The sequence below is a fragment of the Loxodonta africana genome, chromosome X, assembly GCF_030014295.1.
Source record: "Loxodonta africana isolate mLoxAfr1 chromosome X, mLoxAfr1.hap2, whole genome shotgun sequence".
NCBI lineage: Eukaryota > Metazoa > Chordata > Mammalia > Proboscidea > Elephantidae > Loxodonta > Loxodonta africana.
In genome coordinates, this window is record NC_087369.1 from 35,133,047 (window position 1) to 35,158,425 (window position 25,379).

At 39.9% G+C, this 25,379-nt stretch overlaps 1 protein-coding gene across 5 annotated transcripts in view; it reads right to left on the reverse strand.

Moving 5' to 3' along the window:
• Positions 1-25,379, reverse strand: part of DMD (dystrophin) — a 1,889,362-nt gene that overhangs the window by 108,511 nt on the left and 1,755,472 nt on the right. For all 5 annotated transcript variants that reach the window (XM_010599731.3, XM_003420180.4, XM_023539127.2 and 2 more), the window contains one exon: positions 178-252. In XM_010599731.3, the coding sequence (XP_010598033.2) occupies positions 178-252 (75 nt within the window). The remainder of the gene's footprint in view (positions 1-177; positions 253-25,379) is intronic.

The following is a 25,379-nucleotide window of genomic DNA, read 5'->3' on the forward strand; positions in this document are numbered from 1 at the left end:
CCACAATGTAAATAAATTGTCACGGCAAACACTAGGCCAAAGACACTTAAAAGAATGAATTCTATGTTGCAACTGAACTTGTAGCAGCTATTTCACCCCTTCCCAAGTGAAAATACCCCCAACCCACTTTTTCTGTAAGCAAACAAAAACTACCAAGATCTTTGCTTTGATACTTACAGCAAAGTGCCTTCTGCAGTCTTCGGAGTTTCATGGCAGTTCTATAAGCGGAGAACCTGACATTATTCAGGTCAGCTGAGGAAAAAAAAAGGGAGGAAACAAAGATCATTTGTTATTTCATCAGAAAGTACAAATAAAAACCCTCAATAATTTGCCAGAAACAACAAACATAGGTTAGAAAAAAATTCTTGTCTAGGCTCCAAGCTTTGGGAAGTAAAATTCTGTTGATGTGGGGAAACAAGAAGAAGAAGAAAACAAAACCTTCCTTTTGGTCTTTGACAACCAGGAAAACTAAGTTCTGCGAAAGACTACAGTGGCCTGCCTGCAGAGCGTTCATGCAGTCTTCGTTCCCAAGAGGGAGAAGAAGGACCGGGATTTTTCTTTTCTAGATCGTAATCCAATTCTACTGTAGTGAATCTTTGCTGCCCAGGGTTCAAACCATTAAAAAGAATAAGGAATACACAACTGAAGTAACTATACAAACTTATAGCAAATAATCAAATGGCAATATAACATTTTTCTGGTTATAAAAGTTATATATGCATACTGTGGAAAACTTAGAAATTAAAGAAAAATATAAAATCGAATAATCATCCACAATCCCATAACCCAAAGATATGCTCTGTTAACATTTGGAGTACTTCTTACCCAACGTATGTGTGTCTGTGTGTGTAAGGTGTATTTGTAAAAATATAATCAGGGTTAAAACAAGCATTTATCTTTATAAAATACAATCATTTTAATATTCAGCATATTTAATATTCAGCATAAAGTGACAATTTTAACAGTCTACGCTTCCAGATTCACCTCACCTAGGAAGAAGCTGCAGTTAGATGATGCCCCTACTCAAGTCTGGGCTGGCCTTGACATACAACGGGCTACATTTCTTTTCCAGCATTTCTGTGTATGTATGTTTAAGGAAGCCAGTTCCAAAAAAGCTCCTTGAAGGCAAGTACCTTGTCACCTACTTCTGTCATATCTCCCAGCAACTTAATACATAGCTGTTCTTTCGAAAAGCAGGTCTAATACATCTAGGGGACTGATTGACAGACTAGATGAGTGCATGAACAAAAAAATGAAAAAAAAAAAGAACAACACAGTGCCAAACAAATTCAAATGGCACCAACCAATCCAATTCTAATTGGGGGCTTGAAAAAGGGCATAATTTATTCCATTTTCTAGTCACTTGGGTCCACATTAGCATTATGGCCTTTGCAGAGACCAAACATAGAAACCTGAATTTAAATTTGGGGGAAGAAAACTGTAATGATTTTTGTAATTTACTTTAGCATAGTCAACATAAAAATAAAAAGACTGACAATACCAAATGTTAGTGAGGATGTGGAGAACCTGGAACTCTCATTCACTGCTGTTAGGAATGCAAAATGGTGTAAATCACTTTGGAAAACTGTTTGGCAATTTCTTATTAAGTTAAATATATATCTACCTTATGACCCTGATTATTCTATTCCTAGATATTTACCCAAAAGAAATAAAAGATATGTCTACCAAAAGATGTGTACATGAATGTTCATAGCAGCTTCATTCATAACAGCTAAAAAGTGGAAACAAACCAATAAGAGAATGGCTAAATAGATTGCGGTATAGTTATACAATGGAATACTATTCTGCAATAAAAAGGAACTAGCTACTGATAACAATGTACACTGATCTGAAAAACATCCTAGATTAAAGACGCCAGACACAAAAGAGCACATGCTATTTGATTCATTTATATGAAATTGTAAGGAGTTCTGGTGGCACAGTGGTTAAGAACTTGGCTGCTAACCAATAGTTCGGCAGCTTGAATCCACCAGCCACTCCTTGGAATCCCTATGGGGCAGAAAATTAACCTATAGTGACAGAAGGTAGATAGGTGGGAGCCTGGGACAGTGGGGGTGGGGAATTGACCACAAAGTAACACGAGGGTATTTTTTTTAAGGTGATGGAAATGCTATGCATTTTGATTGGTAAGGTGCTTACATGAGTGCACACATTTGTCATAACTCAAACTGTACACTTACAATTGATGCATTTTGTGTTCAAATTATGCCTTAGTACAGTAAATCTTAAAAGTTTGGGGAAAAAAAACCTCACACAGACAGTACAATATGATGTATGTTTGTGTTAGCTTAAGCTGTACCCTAGAGGCGGTCAGTTGTCTTAATCAGGAATGCACACTCCAGGGGTCGGTGGCTAGCAATTAATCAAAAAGCCTTACTCCAGAGGCAGCCACAGTAAGTGCTTCAGCTATATTTAGCCCCTGTTACACCAGGGGTTTCATTAATTAGCCTAATTAATGTTAGACAGGTTTTCCTTGGTGATATCACTGGTTTGCAACGAAGATTGCCAAAAAAAAGTTTAGAAATAATCCCGCTCTTACATCGTCAGGGTGTAAGAAGAATCTAGCAAGCCCTCCACCTTTAGAAATGGTGTTCTAGGCTGGATTCTAAAATGTCCAGCTGTGGTTCATTGGATTCTTGGTTGTCTGAATTCAATTAGATGGTTGACAGTATCCTGCGGCTAAAGTAGTGATTGTCAAACTTGAGTCTGCAACGAAATCTCCTAGAGGGCTTGTTAAAACACAGACTTCAGGCCCCACCCTTAAAGTTTCTGATTCAGTAGGTCTAGGGTGGATCCTGGAAACCCTGGTGTTGTAGTGTTTAAGGGCTACAGTTGCTAACCATAAAGGTCAGTGGTTTGAATCCATTAGGTGCTCCTTGGAAACCTTATGGGGCAGTTCTACTCTGTCCTATAGGATCACTATGAGTCGGAATCCAATGAATAGCAACAGGTTTGGTTTTTTGGTTTGCAGTGGGACCTGAGAATTTGCATTTCTAACAAGTTACCAGGTGATGCTGATGGTTGCTGGTCAGAGGACCAAGGTTTGAAAACAACTGCACTACAGGATTGTGGCTTGCATAGAGTAAGAGCCTCTCAACAGAGCACCCAAAAAAGCAGAGCTGTGACTTCACTGTGCCTTTCGCACAGATTGTAAGTGTTTTGTGCCCTCTGGCTAATAAATGCTTGTATGTGACAGAGCTTGTTCTGAGACTTGCTTGCATTATACCCTGGTAGCCAAGATGTGGATAAGGAAGCCCTCGCCTACGTCTAAATGTGAGTGGCTACTGACAGCTACCAAAGAGAACCAAACAGTTGGGCAAGTCCAATGTGGGTTCACAGAGCATGAGCCTCATCTGGGAGCTTGTTAGAAATGCAGACTCTCAGGCCCCACCCCGGATCTATGACACAGAATCAACATTTTAATAAGACCCCCAGGTGATTCATGTGTTCATTCGAGTACAATGGAGTCTTTAATTGTATATTTTACTAAGTTTCTTGCTCCACGTAGTTAAAGTTCAAGTATAAACTCTGTATAAAGGCCTATGTTATCTTTTGATTTTGTATCTTTCCACATTCCATTCTGTGGGCTTCAAGGAGATTATCTAATGACTGTTGTAGTCAATTAGGCCCAAAACTCTCAGGTATGATACACACCAACAAAACTGTTCAATAAATTAAAAGCCTCTAAAAGGGTCCTGAAAGGCCATAGGTACAGATTTCTTCTAAAAGTGAACTAACCTTTCCCTGGGCTTTGTTCTTGAGTAGAATTTGATTAATCTGGGTTCTTCTGATTGTTCTTCATTCCCTCTCTTCCCACAAGAGTCAATGTTCTGTCTTTGTCTCTTTTCCCTAGTCCTCATGGTTTACCTTTTTGGGTGGTCTCAGCCAACTCATGGTAATGAACTGTCTTGTGGCATTAATCTACCAAAAAAAGCAATTCCTGTCCTTCCCTCCAGATTGGTATAACACCTTTCACCAGTACTATCAGACTTTTCCCATACTTGCTAGTGCAGAGTTCCTTCATATATACTCATAAATGAGTCCCTTTGGCTCTTTATAAAACAAGCAACGGAGAGACCCAGAAATGCACTCTGGTATAACACAGAGCACCCTTCCCTTAACACCAGCCTGTAGCAGTTTCCAAGGAATAGGCCTCCAACCTCAAATTTTCTTTCATTCATTTACTTACACAAAAGTGTTGAGTGCAAGCTATGTGCCAACCAAACATCTTGGCAGAAGCTACTGGAAAAACGTTTCTTTTTCCCTTCCTTTCTAAAATTCCTTTTCAATTGCCTCTTAACTCATTAGCCTAGTTTCCTACTATCTTCCTTCTTTCATAAAACCAAAATCCCTCCCGCTGACCCCAATCCTACCCCCCCTCCCCGTTTCCAATTTCCCTCCCTTTTTTTTATTCAGAATTCAGAACAAAGGGTCTAAATGAGGTCAGAAGCTCCATCCAAATCTCACAGCTTATATCAAGAATTGGCAAATACCAGGAGCTAGGGATCCAAGTGGGAGAGGCAAGGGTGATCTGATTTTTTCAGGGTGTGGTTCATTGGAGAACAGTATCTGGAATGTTCCTGCTCTAGCACTGCACTCGACTTCCCTAAAGCAGCTCGAACTTTCTTCCCTTTCAAGTCCTTTTATTTATGGCACATTCTGCCTCTAGTTAATCCTCTCTGACACTCCTTCAGCATAAACCCAACTCACCGCAGATAACAAGCCTTCTGCTACTAGTTTTCTATGTATCATAGTCCAACCAGTTCTCAAACAGGAATTCAGCAATACCAGAAAAAGGTAGCAGGGAAAATGTCTAGTTCTCATCACAATGCTACAGAAGCTATACAAATTTATATCCAGTAACTATAAAAAAAAAAAAAAAAGTTAACTATCAGTGAATTGCAACAGAGTCTGGTGCCCTAGAAGTCCTACTCAAGAGAGTTAACCGTCCGTGTTGTTTGCGTGTGCTTGTGTTGCTAGGAATCCGCAGTACCACTCCCTCTGGCTTTCAGCTGGAAGAGATAAGTTTCTGCCTTGTAAAAGTGTGTAGGATGCACACAGAAAGCTCAAGATGCAATGCAGCTGTGAACAATGTGGCATTGTCCTGGGCTGAGCCTTGAGCTGACTGTGGAGCTGAAGTATGCATGCAGAATAAAGCTAACCCCCTCCAAATTCCCACCCTCTGTGGGAGCCCAGCCTCCACTTTCCCTGGGAGCACTGCCTTTCCAAGTTGTAATGAGCTCACAAGCTCTCATAACCGGAACTCAAGAGGACTTAAGACTATCCAAGAAACCAGTTACACAAGGTTTCCATCACAGCTTTTGGAAAGCATACTTCAGGATAAAAATGCTGAACTGTACATTCCTTTTCATGATTTGTATTATTCTATCCAGGACTGGTTCTAGCCTAAAAACAGAGAAATCTAGAAACTTAAGGAACAAGGGCAAATATCAAACCACTTACCCTCTCAAGTTTAATCATCCGCTGCTGAAATGATGGCCCATTCGGTTTTCATTTTGAGACACAAAACAATAGGCTTTTTTTTGCCCCTTTGTTTAGCCTATGAATTTCTCTCGACACGGGTAAATATTTCTGTTTTACCATTCTCTACTTTCATTCTGTGGTAGGTAGTGGTGGGAGGTGTCAAATTTACCACAAAAGGGGAAGGACTGAGCAACTTGGAGCCACGAATCTACACATGTTGGATGTCCCCTTGCAAAAATAGTGAAAAACACTTTGGCATTTTAAAGTCATGGGGGAACTTAGAAAATATTGTAGAAATAAAATATTAAGCTCCTTCATTTCAATTTTGCAGCTCGTTTCTGCCTTTTAATAATACTGTAAAAATCCTGAATTGAGGTCTAGAATTTAAAATGAGGGGTGTTCCGTTTCAGTCCAACTTTCCAATGGCTTGCTGAGACTTTTTGGAAAGGCTCAACATTTCAGTACGCTTATCTATTAGGTGTTGTTGTTGTTAGGTGCCGTCGAGTCGGTTCCAACTCATAGCGACCCTATGCACAACAGAATGAAACACTGCCCAGTCCTGAGCCATCCTTACAATCCTTGTTATGCTTGAGCTCATTGTCGCAGCCACTGTGTCAGTCCACCTCGTTGAGGGTCTTCCTCTTTTCCGCTGACCCTGTACTTTGCCAAGCATGATGTCTCTCTCCAGGGAGTCGTCCCTCCTGACAACATGTCCAAAGTATGTAAGGCGCAGTCTCACCATCCTTGCCTCTAAGGAGCATTCTGGCTGCACTTCTTCCAAGACAGATTCGTTCGTTCTTTTGGCAGCCCATGGTAATTCAATATCCTTCACCAACACCACAATTCAAAGGCGACAACTCTTCTTCGGTCTTCCTTATTCATCGTCCAGCATTCACATACATATGACGTGATTGAAAATACCATGGCTTGGGTCAGGCGCACCTGAGTCTTCAGGGTTACATCTTTGCTCTTCAACACTTTGAAGAGGTCTTTTGCAGCAGATCTGCCCAATGCAATGCGTCTTTTGATTTCTTAACTGCTGCTTCCATGGCTGTTGATTGTGGATCCAAGTAAAATGAAATCCTTGACAACTTCAATCTTTTCTCCCTTTAGCATGAGGATGTTGCTCATTGGTCCAGTTGTGAGGATTTTTGTTTTCTTTATGTTGTGGTGTAATACATACTGAAGGCTGTGGTCTTTGATCTTCATTAGTAAGTGCTTCAAGTCCTCTTCACTTTCAGCAAGCAAGGTTGTGTCCTCTGCATAACGCAGGTTGTTAACGAGTCTTCCTCCAATCCTGATGCCCCGTTCTTCTTCATACAGTCCAGCTTCTCGTATTATTTGTTCAGCATACAGATTAAATAGGTATGGTGAAAGAATACAACTCTGACGCACACCTTTCCTGACTTTAAACCAATCAGTATTCTCTTATTCTGTCTGAACAACTGCCTCTTGATCTATGTAAAGGTTCCTCATGAGCACAATTAAGTGTTCTGGAATTCCCATTCTTCACAGTGTTATCCATAGTTTGTTATGATACACACAGTTGAATGTCTTTGCATAGTCAATAAAACACAGGTAAACATCCTTCTGGTATTCTCTGCTTTCAGCCAGGATCCATCTGACATCAGCAATGATAGCCCTGGTTCCACGTCCTCTTCTGAAACTGGCCTGAATTTCTGGCAGTTCCCTGTCTATATACTGCTGCAGCCGTTTTTGAATGATCTTCAGCAGAATTTTGCTTGCGTGTGATATTAATGATATTGTTCTATAATTTCCACATTCCGTTGGATCACCTTTCTTGGGAATAGGCATAAATATGAATCTCTTCCAGTCAGTTGGCCAGAAAGCTGTCTTCCATATTTCTTGGCATAGATGAGTGAGCACCTCCAGCGCTACATCTGTTTGTTGAAACATTTCAATTCATATTCCATCAATTTCTGGAGCCTTGTTTTTCGCCAATGCCTTCAGAGCAGCTTGGACTTCTTCCTTCCATACCATCGGTTCCTGATCATGGGCCACCTCTTGAAATGGCTGAATTTCAACTAATTCTTTTTGGTATAATGACTCTGTGTATTCCTTCCATCTTCTTCTGATGCTTCCTGCGTCGTTTAATATTTTCCCCCATGGAATCCTTCACTATTGCAACTCGAGGCTTGAGTTTTTTTCTTCAGTTTTTTTCAGCTTGAGAAACGCCGAGCGTATTCTTCCCTTTTGGTTTTCCATCTCCAGCTCTTTGCACATGTCATTATAATACTTTACTTTGTCTTCTCGAGAGGCCCTTTGAAATCTTCTGTTCAGTTCTTTTGCTTCATCAATTCTTCCTTTTGCTTTAGCTGCTCGATGCTCAAGAGCAAGTTTCAGAGTCTCCTCTGACATCCATCTTGGTCTTTTCTTTCTTTCCTGTGTTTTCAGTGACCTCTTGCTTTCTTCATGGATGATGTCCTTGATGTCATTCCACAACTCATCTGGTCTGCGGTCACTAATGTTCAATGTGTCCAATGTGTTCTTCAGATGGTCTCTAAATTCAGGTGGGATATACTCAAGGTCATATTTTGGCTCTCGTGGACCTGCTCTGATTTTCTTCAGTTTCATCTTGAATTTGCATGTGAGCAATTGATGGTCTGTTCCACAGTCAGCCCCTGGCCTCATTCTGACTGATGATATTGAGCTTCCCCATCGTCTCTTTCCACAGAGGTAGTCAGTTTGATTTCTGTGTGTTCCATCTGGCGAGGTCCATGTGCATAGTCGCCGTTTATGTTGGTGAAAGAAGGTATTTGCAACGAAGAAGTCGTCGGTCTTGCGAAATTCTATCATTCGATCTCCGGCATTGTTTCTATTACCAAGGCCATATTTTCCAACTATTGATCCTTCTTCTTTGTTTCCAACTTTTGCATTCCAATCGCCAGTAATTATCAATGCATCTTGATTGCATGTTCGATCAATTTCAGACTGCAGCAGCTGATAAAAATCTTCTATTTCTTCATCTTTGGCCCTAGTGGTTGGTGCGTAAATTTGAATAACAGTCGTATTAACTGGTCTTCCTTGTAGGCTTATGGATATTATCCTATCACTGACAGCGTTGTACTTCAGGATAGATCTTGAAACGTTCTTTTTGACGATGAATGCAACACCATTCCTCTTCGAGTTGTCATTCCCAGCATAGTAGACTATATGATTGTCGGATTCAAAATGGCCAATACCAGTCCATTTCAGCTCACTAATGCCTAGGATATCGATGTTTATGCGTTCCACTTCATTTTTTACGATTTCCAATTTTCCTAGATTCATACTTCGTACGTTCCAGGTTCCAGTTATTAACGGATATTTGCAGCTGATTCTTCTCATTTTGAGTTGTGGCACATCAGCAAATGAAGGTCGTGAAAGCTTTAGTCCATTCACGTCATTAAGGTCAACTTTATTTTGAGGAGGCAGCTCTTCCCCAGTCATCTTTTGAGTGCCTTCTTACCTGGGGGGCTCATCTTCCAACACTATATCAGACAATGTTCCGCTGCTATTCATAAGGTTTTCACTGGCTAATGCTTTTCAGAAGTAGACTGCTGGGTCCTTCTTCCTAGTCTGTCTTAGTCTGGAAGCTCAGCTGAAACCTGTCCTCCATGGGTGACCCTGCTGGTATCTGAATACCGGTGGCATAGCTCCCAGCATCACAGCAACACACAAGCCCCCACAGTACGACAAACTGACAGACACGTGGGGGATCCTCCATGTGTCTGTCAGTTTGTCGTTATCTATTAGTTAGAAAGACCAATAATGACCCTATAAACTTACAAAGTTAATGAAAAGAACTATATGACCAAAGATTATTCCAACAGATAAATCAGTGATATGGACTTCATTTCTTCTGACCAATTTGATTTCCCAAAAGAAATTTAATGCAAATCTCCCAGATGATCATGAGTGAAAATTAAAATTTAGAATTATGACTTTTTTGGTATAGCTCCAAATTCAATACTTGGCAGACAATGTTTATTAAACAACGGCAACAACAACTACTATTACTGCTGCTGCTGCTATTTCCAAAGAAGCAAAACAAAGCAGTCTCCTGCTACACTCCTCTGCAAATATTCTATTATAGGAAGGTGGCAGATTCTTTTTTCACTTTTTAAAATATCAGCTTTATTGAGATATTTATATACCACGCAATTCACCCTTTTAAGTGTACTATAAGTAGTTTTTAGTACATTCATAAAGTTGTGCAACCAACACTACCATCTAATTTTAGAAGATTTTCATTACCCCCAAAAGAAACTGGTACCCATTAGCAGTTACTCTCCATTTCCCTCCCAACAACCCCAGCCCTAGGCAACCACTAATATACTTTCTGTCTTCAGGGATTTGCCTGTCCTGGACATTTCATATACATGGAATCATACAGTAGGTGGTCTTTTGTGAAACATCTTTTTGAAACATCTTTCACTTAGCAAGATGTTTTCAAGGTTCAAAAATCAGTACCTCATTCATTTTTATTGCCAAATGATATTCCATTGTATGGATATATCACATTTTCTTTATTCATCAGTGGATGGTCATTTGCATTGTTTCTACTTTTTGGCTATTGTGAATAATGCTGTTATAAACATTTGTGTACAAGGTTTTGTGTGGACATGTGTTTTTAATTCTCTTAGGTATATACCTAGGAGTGGAACTGCTGGTTCATATTGGAAACCCTGGTGGTGTAGTGGTTAAGAGCTATGGCTGCTAACCAAAAGGTTGGCAGTACAGATCCACCAGGCGCTCCCTGGAAACTCTATAGAGCAGTTCTACTCTATCCTGTAGAGTCGCTATGAGTCGGAATCGATTCAACGGCAATGGGTGTTTTTTTTGGGAGGGGGGAGTTTATGGTAACTCTTTGTTTAACCTTTTGAGGAACGGCCAGACTGTTTTCCAACGTGGTTGGACCCCTTTACTGGTTCATTCATTTTTTTTTAAACTGGGGATCTTTTTCTTTTTAGTGTCTGTATTTTTTTTTAATTGTGGTAAAAAAATATATGAAAATAACATTTGCCAATTCAGAAATTTCTACACACACAGTTCAGTGACACTGATAATGTTACTCATGTTGTGTAAACATCACCAGCATCCTTTTCCGAATTATTTCACCAAGGAAGATGGCAGGTTTTAAAATATATCATGGATTTCCTAGCCTTGCTCTTCCTGTAGCTTTCTAATGGACTCCTCTCATGAGTATTATTCTTTTTTTTTTTTGTTATTGTGGTACAAATATATATAACAAAACATTTGTCATTTCAACATTTTCTACACGTACAATTCAGTGACAGTAGTCCCGTTCATCATGCTGTACAGCCAATGATCACCACTGTCCTTTTCCAAATTCTTTCATCGCCCTTAACAGAAAACTCAGTGCTCCCTAGACAATGACTCCCCCCCTTTTCCCCACCCTTCTGTCCCCGGTAACCACTAATAAACTTTGGCCTCCATAAAAAAAGAAACCCATTGCTGTCAAGTCAATTGTGATTCATAGCGACCCTACATGTATAAATGCATAAATGGTCTCTATACATTTTCCAATTCTATATATTCCCTCATGAGTATTATTTTTGCCAGTTCAAATTTATTACAACAGAAAAGAGCCATGGGTCTTAATAAGGTTTGAAAGAAACTGAGTACTTTAAACCAAAACTAAAACCCGTTGCCGTAGAGTCGATTCTGACTCATAGTGACCCTATAGGACAGGGTAGAACTGCCCCATGGGGTTTCCAAGGAGCGGCTGGTGGATTCCAACTACCAACCTTTTGGTTAACAGCTGTAGCTCTTAACCACTGTGCCACTAGGACTCAAGGAAATTAACAGTGTTTCTTTCCCAAGACGTCCAGGCTTCAAAAGTTTAGGGTACAATGTAGAATTATTGCAAACGGATGAGGAATTCTAGAATATATCCTCTCAAGAATTAGCCAAGAGAAGAGGTACATTAACACATTACCTTTGGCCTATAATTTTTTTATATATATATATTTGAGCCCTTTTAAAATCTAAACTCATTAAAGCCTTATCATTGGGATGGAGCTTTGCTCAAATGGGGAAAAACATAAATCCACACAGAGATAAATAGGAATTAAGCATTCAGTCTTGCATGAATTGCAGAAACCCCAGTCTGTGAATTTATAATTACTCGCTATGAGTCGGAATTGACTCGAGGGCAGTGGGATGAAGTGATGTGGAAACGCTGGTGGTGTAGCGGTTAAGTGCTATGGCTGCTAACCAAAAGGTTAGCGGTTTGCATCCACCAGGCGCTCCTTGGAAACTCTATGGGGCAGTTCTATTCTGTCCTACAGGGTCGCTATGAGTCGGAATCGACTCAACAGCAATGTTTGTTTTTGTTTTAATCAAGTGATGTTTCTGGATGTGATATGGTATTTCTTATTTGCCACCAGTGACTTTTTATAATTCTTCTAAAAAATGTAGAAGAGAAACACAAAAGTATCCAGCAGTGTGACCCAAATGAGGAAGACTTAGAATTGTGGAAGAGAAAAAGTGGTTAAAACTCTCCCTCCTCTCCCCCCGCAAAATTGAGAAGTTCAGCTGTGAGAAAAAGATAGCACCAAATCATGGCTGTGATTGTTCCAAGCCTTTCTGGCTTCCTCCTCTTTTTTGGCCTTCTTCAGCTGAATCTCACTACTTCTTAGCAACACTGTTATCGTGGAAGAGTTGGAATTCAAATTAGTTTTGCTCATTGTTAACCACTCTGGTAAAAGTTTTGTTGGAGAAAGCAGCTTCTGGAGCACAAGGCCAATACAAAGTTTTTGGAGAGCTGTAAATCTTAAGTAGCATTTCCGGGGCCTGAATTTTCCCCCAGATAATGGACAGCCAACTCTACACAGTTGTGACCCATTCCTTTTACTTAAACTTCAAATCAGGAAAGATTTGGGTTCTTATTCTCAAAGCCTTGCCCAGCAAATAAAATAATACTAACGATTTAATAAAGATTCCTTAGACAAAATTGATTTATAGCTTTTTAAAAAATATCCACCTATCCATCATCTTTCCATCTATCCTTTCAATATTTATTGAGCATATACTATGTGCCAAGTACATGGATCATATGGTAATTCAAATAGATATCTGCCCTTTTTGAGTTTTCAGTCTAAGGAAGGAGACAGTAATCAATGATTCATCTGTACTGTGTACTGCATGCATAGGGGAACACAGGTCAGACAGGCTTCTCTGAGAACTGAAGGATGATGGGAGTTAGGTAAAGACTGGGACGAGCACGACAGGATATAGGATCAGTATGTGCAAAAAAAAAAAAACATAGAAGAAGCTGGACCATTAAGAAGGTCAATATTGCTGAAATCTCACAGAGCCAAGAGGAAGAGCAGCTCAGATGAAGACTGCCACAGGTAGGCAGGGGGAGGCCCATTGCAGGGTCTCACGTACCATGTTAAGAACTTTAAACGTGGCAGATTAGACAGACTTTCTTCTTATTCCTGAAACTTTACTAGGATGACAGAAGAGGAATTTAAAACGATATACCCAAATGAATTAAATAAAAACACTGGAGAGATAAGAACAGACCAAACCAAAACCAAACTAGTTGCCACTGAGTCAGTTCCGACTCATGGACACCCCATGTGTTGCAGAGTAGAACTTTGCTCTATAGGGTTCTCAAGGCTGTGACCTTTTGGAAGCAGATCACCAGACCTTTCTTCTGAGACCCCTCTTTCAGTTAGTAGTCGAGCATTTAACTGTTTGCACCACCCAGGCATGAGAACAGACCAGACCTCCAGTATCTTAGGAGTTCGGAAGATGATCTGATGGTAACTGACTTAGGAGACCAGAGATATCCCAAGCCAAATAAATGTGGGAGAGGAAGAGGGAGTTGGGGGGGGGGGGGCGGGGGTGGGCTGGGTAATAAGAAGCATGACAATTTGTACAGCCAAAAAGCCTCAGAAATTAGAGGCTCCAGGTTTCTCTGAAGGCTGGAATGTGGCTAAAAAGTACAAGGACTGGTTGAAAATCATTAGATCCCTAAACACCTTCTCCACTCCATGCAGCCGAGAACCCTAGTCACCTGCTGCTTCTCCCTGATAGAGGACTAGAGGTTTAATCGAAGGAGAGGCTGACACCTGGGGGCATCAGGAGCAACTAAACTTGGAAATGGAATCAGACACTGAACACGGAGGGACTAAGGCGTCCCTGGGTGGTATAAACTATTAGCAGAAAGGTTGGTGGTTTCATTCCACCCAGAGGCTCCTCAGAAGAAAGGCCTGGCAAAGCCCCCTGGAGCACAGTCCTACTCTGACACACGGGGTCACCATGATTCAGAGACAACTCAACAGCAACTGGTAAAAAAAAAAAAAGTACAAATCAACATACTGATAAATGTAAATCTTTAATTTCATTTCCTATTCCTCAATTCCACGTTTACTTCGCCTGTTTTTCCCCTGTCAACTCATTATAAAAGGTCTTTCACATAAGCACTTCCTTATTTGCCATCCTTATCACGGAAAGGAACTTCAACTTCAGCAAGGTATCCAGTCTACTAAATTGGTCCTCACTCTTTGATCATTCTCACTTCTTCTCATTCTCCAATTACGACCACACCAAATCACTCGCATTCTTTCCTTATAGTCTCCCTCTTGACAAGAGATTTACAGTCACATAGTCCACTCTCATTACTGGGATGAAGGACATTGTTCCCTTTCTTCGTCTCAGAATCTTCAGTCGCTGCTCTCCTATTTGCTTTCCCCAATTATGATGTGGGCAACTCAATTACTTACAGAACTATCAGAATTATCATGAACTTATAAATGTATCCCAGGCTCCTTCAACTCTATTCAAAACTTCATTAATTAACCAATCTTCATAAGTGAACATGTATCCCAGATTCTCTAGGGCAGAGCATATTTAAATTTTACTCTTTATAATAGAGATGAGACATTAAAAATCAAATGTGACTTAATTTTTATAACTTTTGTAAAGCTTTTCATATAACTGATTTAAAAAACCATTAAAAAAATTTTTGTGCCCTAACTTTTTTAGATTGGAAAAACAGACTTTCTTTGTAATATGGTTGACAGTTAACCTTATTTCAAATCTACCATCTTGTCTCACGTTTGGGAACTTGAGGAAAACCAACATTTATGATGAAAATAAACATCAGCGGTGTTGTTGTTAGGTGCTGTTGACCCCATGTGACAGAGGAGAACTGCCCCATAGGGTCTTCTAGGCTATAATCTTTACAGTAGTAGATCGCTAGGTCTTTCTCCCATGGAGCTGCTGGGTGACTTGAACAGTCAACCTTTCGGTTAGCAGCTGAGCTCTTAACCATTGCGCCACCAGAGCCCCCTCACATCAGTAAATTTCCTCGTTTGTTTTAACATTAACCTCATCTTTCTCCCTTTCCAGTTTAGAAAGCTTCAATCAGATTTTCTTAAACTCTAACGTTCCTACCCTTCAGCTCACCTTCTCAGCTTACTTATTTCTCCACTCTTATCTCCCAAGATTTCAACATATGATTTTTCCCCCCAAACTCTAATCTCTTTCATTTCCTTCTCTGGTGACCATAGGCCAGAGGTCACGAACTGGCTGAATTTAGTCCGCAGACTTGTTTTTGTTTTGCTGATTGTTTTGGCTCCTCTAATGGTATTTAAAATTGTTAAATGATTTGCCTATAGTTAAAAATCTGGCAATTTCCTTTTCCCTTGCTTCCCTGGAAGAACCTGAAGACTTGGCAATACAGTCCCACAGTCTTGCATGACAATAGTCAGCGGAAGCTGAGGCCCATTTGGCTCTAACATGAGCTTTTCAGGTTGTCCCTCAGGTTGTCCCGGTTCCCACCCAGTTACCTTCAGATATTTAAATTACCAGTTCCGCTCCAGGAGCCATTTCTTTTTAGATTCTTGCCTTAGTCAGACCATTCCTGTATCCTCCCAAAAGCTTTACCTTCACCCTTTAGTTACACTGTTTTCAAGTCTATGTCAAAGCTCAGGCTGTGGGCTTCCTCCAATAACTAGCTAGCGGGTGGTGCAGTTTGCACTACACTACTAACCAAAAGGAGCCCTGCTGATGCAGTGGTTAAGTGCTCAGCTACTAACCAAAAAGTTGGTGGTTTGAATCCATGTATGGCTCCACGGGAGAAAAGACCTGATGATCTGCTCCCGTAAAGAATATTACAGCCTAAGAAACCCAATGGGGCAGTTCTATCCTGTTCTATAGGGTAGCGATGAGTAGAAATGGACTTGATGACACACCACAACAACAACTAACCAAAAGAAGTCCCTGGATGGTGCAAAGGGTTAAGCAACTATTAGTTGAAAAGCTGGTGGCTCAAACCTGCTCAGAGGCACCTCAAAAGACAGGTCTGGCAGTCTGCTTCCAAAAGGACACAGCCTTGAAAACCCTATGAAGACCAGTTCTACTGTGCATGCCTAGGGTCACCATGAGTTGGAATCTACTTGATGGCAATGAACAACAAGTAACCTAAAGGTTGGCAATTTGAATCCACCCAGCAGCACCTTGGAAGAAAGGGCTAGCAATCTACTTCCATAAAAATTACAGCCAAGAAAACTCTATGGAGTAGTTCTACTCTGTAACACATGGGATTGTCATTCGTTGGAACTGACTCGACAGCAACAGGGTTTTTTACTTTTTACTTTCACTCAAATTACTCAGTGGCAACAGTTGTCACTGGGACAACTTTCCAAATATCAATTCTTTGGACTCCACCTTTTACTAATGCATCCAAACTAAATGATTGTGCCACCAAAAAACACTGCCTCAATAGACTTATGTTTCCAGCACAAGAACAGGTGGGAAGAGAACCAAAACCCATCATCAATCTACTATGTTTCATTAAGTGACAATTACTTACATATTTTAAAATCATCAATTAGCATTTATTTATTTATTTAAATTAATTTTTATTAAGCTTCAAGGAACATTTACCATTCCAATCAGTCTGTCACATGTAGGTTTACATACATCTTACTCCCTTCTCCCACTTGCTCTCCCCCTATTGAGTCAGCCCTTTCAGTCTCTCATTTCGTGCCAATTTTGCCATCTTACCTCTCTCTCTATCTTCCCATCCCCCCTCCAGTCAAGAGTTGCCAACACACTCTCCAGTGTCCACCTGATTTAATTAGCTCACTCTTCATCAGCATCTCTCTCCCCGCCACTGACCAGTCCTTTTCATGCCTGATGATTTGTCTTCGGGGATGGTTCCTGTCCTGTGTCATCAGAAGTTCTGGGGAGCATTGTCTCTGGGATTCCTCTAGTCGCAGTCATACCATTAGGTATGGCAATTAGCATTTATTTGAGCAACTGTTATAGGCCTAATCATATATTAAGCTAGGAGTTAAAGATATAGGTTTTTAAACTACTGGGGGAAACAAAACAAAACAAAAAAGGAGTATTCACCCACACAAAATCAGTACACATTTCCTGGGTGTTTGTGAATTGCCCAGCAATATATACATACAAAAATCTGGTTATGTGAGCATGTGTATGTATATACACAACCATATAATACAAACAGACTGCTGTGTATTTTTATATACTAAATATGTATTTTTATATATTAAATGTAAAGGTAGTTTCCAACTGATATAGACTGTATACCAATAAACATTTTTAAGGTTAACGGGTTTGAAAAATTTTCCATGTACCCAGTACCTGTTTATGAAACAGTGATTAATTTCTAAATTAGCCCACAAAGCCTTCTTCAAGTTTAATTTAAATACCTAATACACAATAACAATAGAAATCAAATCAATAGCAATACTGAGAAAACAATGAGTGATATAACTAATAAGAAATAGCTTTATCTTTCATTCTTATACTTGAGGAAGAAAAGATGAAAACAAAAACTTCTGAAGAGATTATGTTGTATTTACCTATCACTGGCACCTAGGGCAATGAACGTTACCACTCAATAAATGTTTGAATTGAATTATATTCTGAAGGAAACTTCCCTGCTTTTACCAGGTTTTAGCTGTTGATGACATTGATCATACATTTGATCCTTCTCCAAATAGTACAATTTTCTATTGCTCTAGGTGAATCACTAGGTTGATTCTTATACTTACACCCCTTCCGGCCCCAGCTTGAGCTTTCTTTTTGAAACACACATAAGGTATCAAGATTGTCCTAAAGCATAAAGGAGTTGGAATAATGGGAAAAAGAAAAAAGGGGGTCCAAAGAAAATGCCTGTAGTTGAGACAGATGACTCAGATTATTTAATTGTGGCAGATGCTGTAGGTTGATCCCAAATTCTTTCTTCTGCAACTTTGCCTATTACAAAGGCCGGAGATATCAATTCTATATCCATCAAGGGGTAGCCATGTAGACACAATTTGTGCCAAAGCTTGAGAAGATACTTGCAGGAAAGAGCTTTCCTTTCCTTCACAAATAAAGACATGCAGCCTCATGGGGAGAAGGCCTTTTCTCCTCTTTCCTGCCTGAGGGCAACAGTTATCTTGGAACCATGAAGTCAAAAGTCATGGATAAGGACAGTAGAGAAGAAAAGACAGATGCTTAGGTCTTTAATGGCATCATGGAACCCTGCCTTAGCCCTATACTGCCTGTCTCCATATTTCTTGTTATGCAAAAAACAAAACCCCTATATGGTTAATAAGGAGCCCTGGTGACACAGTGTTTAAGTGCTTGGCTGCTAACCAAAAGGTTCAAACCCACCAGCCCACTCCATGAAAGAAAAATGTGGCAGTCTGCTTCCATAAAGATTACAGCCTTAGAAACCCTATGGGGCAGCTCTACTTTGTCCTATAGGGTCGTTATGAGTTGGAATAGACTGGACAGCATACAACAACAACATGTGGTTAAGAGACAGCTGGTTGAATGTTTTGTTACTTGCAGCCAAATGCATTTCTGACATGTTAGTTGAACTGTAAGAAATAAAATGCCAAAGACAAAATAGGAAGCATCAGCCATTCCCTGCTACCTTCTCTGGGGTGGAGAATCAAAGTTAGCAGTAAGGAGATCTTGGGTCACAGAGTTCCCCATCCTGGTTACCAGGTGGCACCATTGATGGTGAACAGCTTGAGGGTTAATTTATGTTAAAAGAATTTTTTTCTAATAGAGGGGTTGTCAAGGGTAAGGTATTTTTCTAGACATAAACAGAACTGCAGAGTGTGTAACTAGCCATTTATTTTGAATGGAATGTTCATGAGTCTGATTCTGCCCAGATGTGTGATAAAGATTAGAATTTTAAATACATAATTTCTCTGAAAATTAATGTCTACCTATGTGAACACTTATAATTATCCAATTTTTCATTAACTCCTTAGACACATTCGTATCTTTATCTCTTCATTAGCACAAAAATCTCCTTGAAGCCAAGTAATATCTTTCCTTCCTCATAGTCCTTAAGATAATCAATCACCCAGAAAGTGAGCTATGCAGAAGTTATGAAACTCAAATTAAGATTCGTTAATCTGCCATTTATTTCATAGTATAAGTTTTAGGATCTTAATGAAAATGATCTGTATACCTCTGTCCATCTTTCTCCATTTCTCTGGTCTCCTCTGTGCACCCCCAAATACAATCCCCGTATACCCTCATGAATAAAATGGATGCCACAATGAACATCAATGGGCAGCTGACCTTAAGTACGATGGGAAAAGCAAATTAATCACCTTGCAAAAAACCATTTTGCAACATTTCTGCCTTGGGTTGGTACTTACACTTTGATCTTATCAGGGAAAATAAATTTGGGTTTTATTGTTATTATTGTTGTTGTCTGAGAGGTGGAAGAAAAAAGTTTGTTGGATCTTTAAACGTGAATAATTAGTCCAAGGAAGTACACAAATTCAAGATATGTAGCATCTAGGAACACAGTAAAATATGCTCATTTCTATGTTTTGTATACTATGGGGGGAGGGGCAGAAGGGTGGCGTAACACAAACGGTCCATGCCTCCAGAAGCTTAGTTACAGCATGATGTTTATAACATCAAGCATGTGACAAAGAATAATGTTTTCTTTTCAGTGTTACGTGCTGATTTTTTTTTTTGTGGAGACTAGATACCAGTGATCAGATCCTTCTAAAGATGGTAATATGTAAATCATTCTTAAAAAAAATCATTTCACAGCTACAACTGTTATAAAATTAATCAATGGCAGGAGCTTTTCATTAGCTAATGGATGGCCCTGTCCTCTGACAGAGACTGAGTTCCTTTTAATAAGGAAGGATGCCTTAGGGATGCAGCCACAGTCACTCTCCTGTGAGTCTAAACAATACATTTGAATCTAGAAACACAATTTTCAGTGTTACTGGGAAAAGGCTCTCCTTTATCACCTCAAAACTATGTTGCACTCAGAAGTTGCTTGATAAAAAGCAGCATGTCCTCTCTCACTTCACTAGTTCAATGGTTCAATACAAAACTTAGGAAGACTCCAAGTTTCTCTGAACACCTAATGGGTGGCCCTGAAGCCACAGGAATAAGTCTCCCCCTTTCCCCTTTCTTTTGCCAAAGTCCAGGATTTCCCACCTCTTTTTGATTGACTCGTACTTCACACCATGCAGGAATGAACCATTCTACCTTTCTCTCTTTGTTTTTCTCCCTTCTCACCTCAGCTTTCAGACACTCTGTCTGGCCCCCTTTTATTCTCCCCAGACTCCTGGACAAAACTACCTGGAGACAAGCCTATAAAGCACTCATTTTTTTCCTACAATGCAGGTGACTCTCACTTCAGCCCTTTTTGTATCCAATTCTTTTTTTTATTCCCTATAGAGTCTAAAAGAATACAGAAGTGCTGGGGCAATGGCAGAAGGACAGCTAACATTCACTGCACTATGGAAGACACCGTGTGTACCTGATGCCACTGAGTTCTCACAGTGTCCTGAGTTATGTATTACCAGCCTCATTAAAGATGTGCAAAATGAGGCTCAGGGACATTTAGTAACTTCCCTAAGGTTGCATCCTAGAGCCTAGATTCAAGGCCAAACCTTTTTGACACCCAAAGTCCTTGATGGCCTTCCACAGTCCTCTGCTATAGGAGAAATGAGGCCTTTCCTTGCCCATAGCATGACAGTAATGGGCAGTACTCTCAGAAGGACCGAGATTTAGAAAATGAAGACTGGGAGCTGGGGGGTGGGTTGGGGAGAGGGCAGGGAAGCTGAGAAATCATAGAAATCCTCGCATGAAGAAATATAAACATCACAGAGAGGGAAGGCAGCTGGCCAGTGGGGTGGTGGAGTGACCAAGACAGTAACTAGAGCTCTAATGATTAAACATCCAGTCCTTCTTAATCAGAGAAGCTTCAAGAGTAAAAGAACCAACCCCGACAGTGTGAAAGTGAGGTAAGGACCCCTCATCATTTCTACCAGAAAGGCATTTTTTCCCCATAGGACCGCATAGCTGGATTCTATTCATATTGTGTAACACAACAGGTACTATAAGGGTTAAATAAGATTCTGTGACTTGGGACCTAACCAGCCTTTACAACACATTTTATTCCAAGTTGTAAGCTACTACCTTACAAATAAACTTTTGGAACACAGCCCGAGGGTAAGTTTGGAAAGGTCTAAATCTTGTCTCAAGGCAGGAATGTAGTTCTCGCCTGACTGCTGAGGGATTTAATGGTTACTGGGCAACGAGGAATTAAATTCTTTAGGTAGCTTTAACTCATCTCTACCTACTCCTGTGGGTATTCTTTGGGGGATTAAAAAAACCATAATTTTTTTGTTAAATAAGAAAACAAACTGATAGCACCACAGAACTGGAAATCCCTAATTCTAAATTTTCATTTTCCAAATGAGAAAGCTAAGCACTAGGAAGTTCTTTAGTCACTTGTCCTGGGTCCCCTAGTCAGCTAGAAGAAAAATAAGGACTAGAAGCCAAGTCTTTTTCCCTGCTAGTCTAGAGTCCCTTCCCTGACAGCGCCAGAGAACAAAATACAAAGGCTCATTTTAAGTGGGACTTCAAACCCTACTCTTTCGGCTTAAGGGCTCCCAATTGCTCCCAATTTGAACAGAGAGCCCCTGAATTTCTTTAACTTTGACAAGTATCTGACATTCACATTAAACTTGGAAAAGGAATTTTCCCAGAAGCAAGCAAGGTCTAATTTTCCTGCTGTTAAAGTAGTTTCTAGACATTGGGATAGTCTTAAGTTTTTAAGATTCAACTCCTCCTAAACCACCCTGACATATAAAGTCATGATTGTTCTAAAGTAGACTGTGTTACAGGAGGAAGCCAGGAAATGAGGATGTGAATATTTCTTTCAAAGAACGCAGCAGGCCAAATCCCGAATTAAGAAGCTAGTTCCCAGACACTCCCTTAAATGTGTCAGCATACAAAATAATTCATCCTCTGCATTTTTTGACCATAATTTTCATTTCTCCATTTGAATAACATTTTGGTTTAGAAGTCGAGAGCCAGTTGGCATTTATAAAGCTTGGAATGGCTGTCCAGTTTGATTTAAAGGCCATTAGTTGCTGATTTTAAGCTTCCTACATTTATTTCTAGGTTTTTATCTTATAAAAATACTAATATAACTCTTCATGGAGCGTATTTTCATTCACAATCTGTTACTCTATTAAAAAAAATTAAAGCTTAATTTAATTAAAAGGTGATGGCCTCAAAGAAAAAAATTGTATCTTTTATGCTACCGATATGTAAAATTGAAAACCAAAACCAAACCTGTTGCTGTCGAGTTATAGTGACCCCTACAGGACAGAGTAGAACTGCCCCATAGAGTTTCCAAGGAGCACCTGGTGGATTCGAATTGCCGACCTTTTGGTTAGCAGCTATAGCACTTAACCACTACGCCACCAGGGTTTCCGTGTAAAATAGGGGCATATTTATATGTATATATGTTTGTATATACCTAAAATATCTACAGAAGGACACACAGAAACTATACTATGAATTGCTTCTGGTGAGTGGAAATGGAGGACTGATATTCAGGGGAGGGAGTCTTATTTTTCATAGACTCTTGTATTGATTTTCTTCCTTTAAATCATGTGCACATAATAATTTTTAAAAAGGACTAAATGTTAAATGTGTTTTCTTTTCCACACATCTCTCTAGTGACTTCTTTTAAATTCATTGCCTTGCAGGAGAGTACTAATTGAACAATGGAAAAACGAATGGACAGTGAAGAAAAATTCATAGTTTCTAGTCCTGATTTTATGGTAAAATAACAATTGTGGCTATAATTTTTTTGAGTGCTTACTATATGTTGAAGGAGCCCTGGTAGTGCAGTGGTTAAGTGCTCGGCTGCTAACTGAAAGCTCAGCAGTTGGAACCCACCAGCCACTCCCGGGAGAAAGATGTGGCAGTCTGCTTTGTAAAGATTTACAGCCTTGGAAACTCTATGGGGGCAGTTCTACTCTGTCCTATAGGCTCATTATGAGTCGGAATTGATTCGACAGCAATGAGTTTTACTCTGTTTGCAATAAACACATAAATTCTCATATAATACCTTCAACTTCATGTTGTTATTTCCATCTCATTTTACAGGTAAGGAAACCTAAGGTTTCACTTGTCTAAGGATTAAAACTCAAATCTGTCTGACCCTAAAGCCACTGCTCTTAGTGTGCTTGAACAATTAACCTTAACTTCCCTAAGCTTCAGTTTCTCCATTTATAAATGGAACAAGTTGTTGCAAAGCCTAAGAGATATAAAGCCAAAAAAACAAACCTGTTGCCATCAAATCAATTCGACTCATGGCAACTCCACGTGTTACAGAGTAGAACTGAGCTCCATAGGGTTTTCTTGGCTGGAATCTTTCTGGAATCAGATCACCAGGTTTTTCTTCTAAAGCAGGGCTGTTGTTTGTTATTCATTTTCCAGCTTCACATGCAAAAGCACCACTAGGTGGATTCAAACTGCCAACTTTTCAATTAGTAGCCAATCGTAAACCATTTGAAGAGAGCAGTACTGAGGATATAGGCTTGCTAAATAAAAGATAGGAATTGTACCCTGCCCCCAGTATTTTGTATATTATAAAAAATTATAAAATAATTTTATAATTAAAAAATTGTAAAAGTATATTATAAAAAAAAAGTGCCATAATAATGCAAGGTGTCTTTTTGTTGTTGTTGTTACCACGTTGATGATTGTACGATCTTCACTGCGTTTCCCTTTTCAAATGCCTTCAAAGTATTCTCTCTTTAAAATGCCACTGTCACCTCTCAGGAAGAAAGTATAGATCAGGGGCTAGATCGCTGATTTAGGAGTTTGAAGAACGTTTAAATTCCAGCTATGCTATGTGAGCAAATTACCTAATTTCCCTGAGCCTCATCTGCACAATGGTGGTAATAATATACTTCACAGGGCTGTTGAGAGGATTGGTGAGAAACATGTGCTTATAGTATAGAGGTACATACATGTATATGAGCTGCCAAAAACAACTTTTGTAAATGGTGAACTTAAAAAGAAATTCCCAATTACATAAATCAATAAAATTGAGATTTATTTCCTATTGCCCCAGTCAATCCACAATTTTCTCTTTTGGGTCAATAGTATCACTAGTCTTTGTGTCGTCAAGGCTTCAAATCTAGAATGCATCTAATAATTTTTCCCTTTTCTTTAAGCCAATCCAATCTACCAAAAAAAAAAAAAAGCAGTTGCCGTCGAGGCGATTGTGACTCATGGCAACCCCATGCGTGTCAGAGAAGAACTGTGCTCCACAGGGTTTTTTTCAATGGCTAATTTTTCTGAAGTAGATTGCTAGGCTTTTCTTCAAGGCACCTCTGAGTGGACTCAAACCGCCAACCTTTCAGTTACTAGTTGAGCATCTATCTAACCACTCAGGAACTCCTCAATCTGTCACTACTTTCAGGCAATTCAACCTTGGGAAGAAAACTTCTGACATACCCCCTTCTCCTTCCTCCATTGCTATGTTAAGATCCTCAACAATCAACTGATCTCTTTCCTCTCTTATTGTTGGCTGCATCAAGTCAGCCCCAACTCATGGCAACCCTATGCACAGCAGAACGAAATGCTGCCTGGTCCTGTGCCATCCCCATGATTGGTTGCAGATTAGACCACTGTGTTCCATAAGGTTTTCATTGGCCGATTTTCAGCAGTAGATCACCAGGACGTTCTATCTAGTCCATCTTAGTCTGGAAGCTCCACTGAAACCTGTTCGACATCCGAGCAACACATAAGCCGCCACTGACAGATGGGTGTTGGCTTCGTATTAGGCGCATTGCCCAGGAGTTGAACCTGGGTCTCCTGCGTGGAAGGTGAGAATTCCACCACTCCCCATCAATGCCTTCTCTCCTCTCTAGCTCTTCCTTAAACCATCCCATCAAATTCCTATTCCTAAACACAGATTTCATCATCTCTCCCTTCTAAAGAGAAAATAATGTTTTCCCATTGGCAATTAAATATAATTTAAATTCCTCATTCTATAATTTAAGATGCATCATTTACCCCAAAGGCACTGAATCTGGTTTTCCCTCAAAAATCGAAGTACGTTCTCACAGAACAATGTCTTCGCTGACCCTCAAACAAGCCAGTCTTTCTCTAAATTATACCTTTGTTTATGCTGTTATACTACCTGGAATCCCCCAGCCCTACATTTTAATTTACCTAAGTAGTAAAAAATTCCTTCCTAGAACAGTCTTTTGTTCTGCTCTCCAAACAACCTTCTCTAATGATTCTTCTAATCAATATTGCTCTTCCTATCTATACCACGGGAATCCTGGTGGCGTAGTGGTTAAGAGCTACGGCTGCTAACCAAAAGGTCGGCAGTCTGAATCCACCAGGCGCTCACTGGAAACCCTATGGGACAGTTCTACTCTGTCCTATAGGGTCGCTATGAGTCAGAATTGACTCAATGGCAATGGGTTTGGGGTATCTATACCACACATTGGGTATTGATCTTAATTAGGTTAAGGCTTATAGCATATACTAACTGTTTCATATAT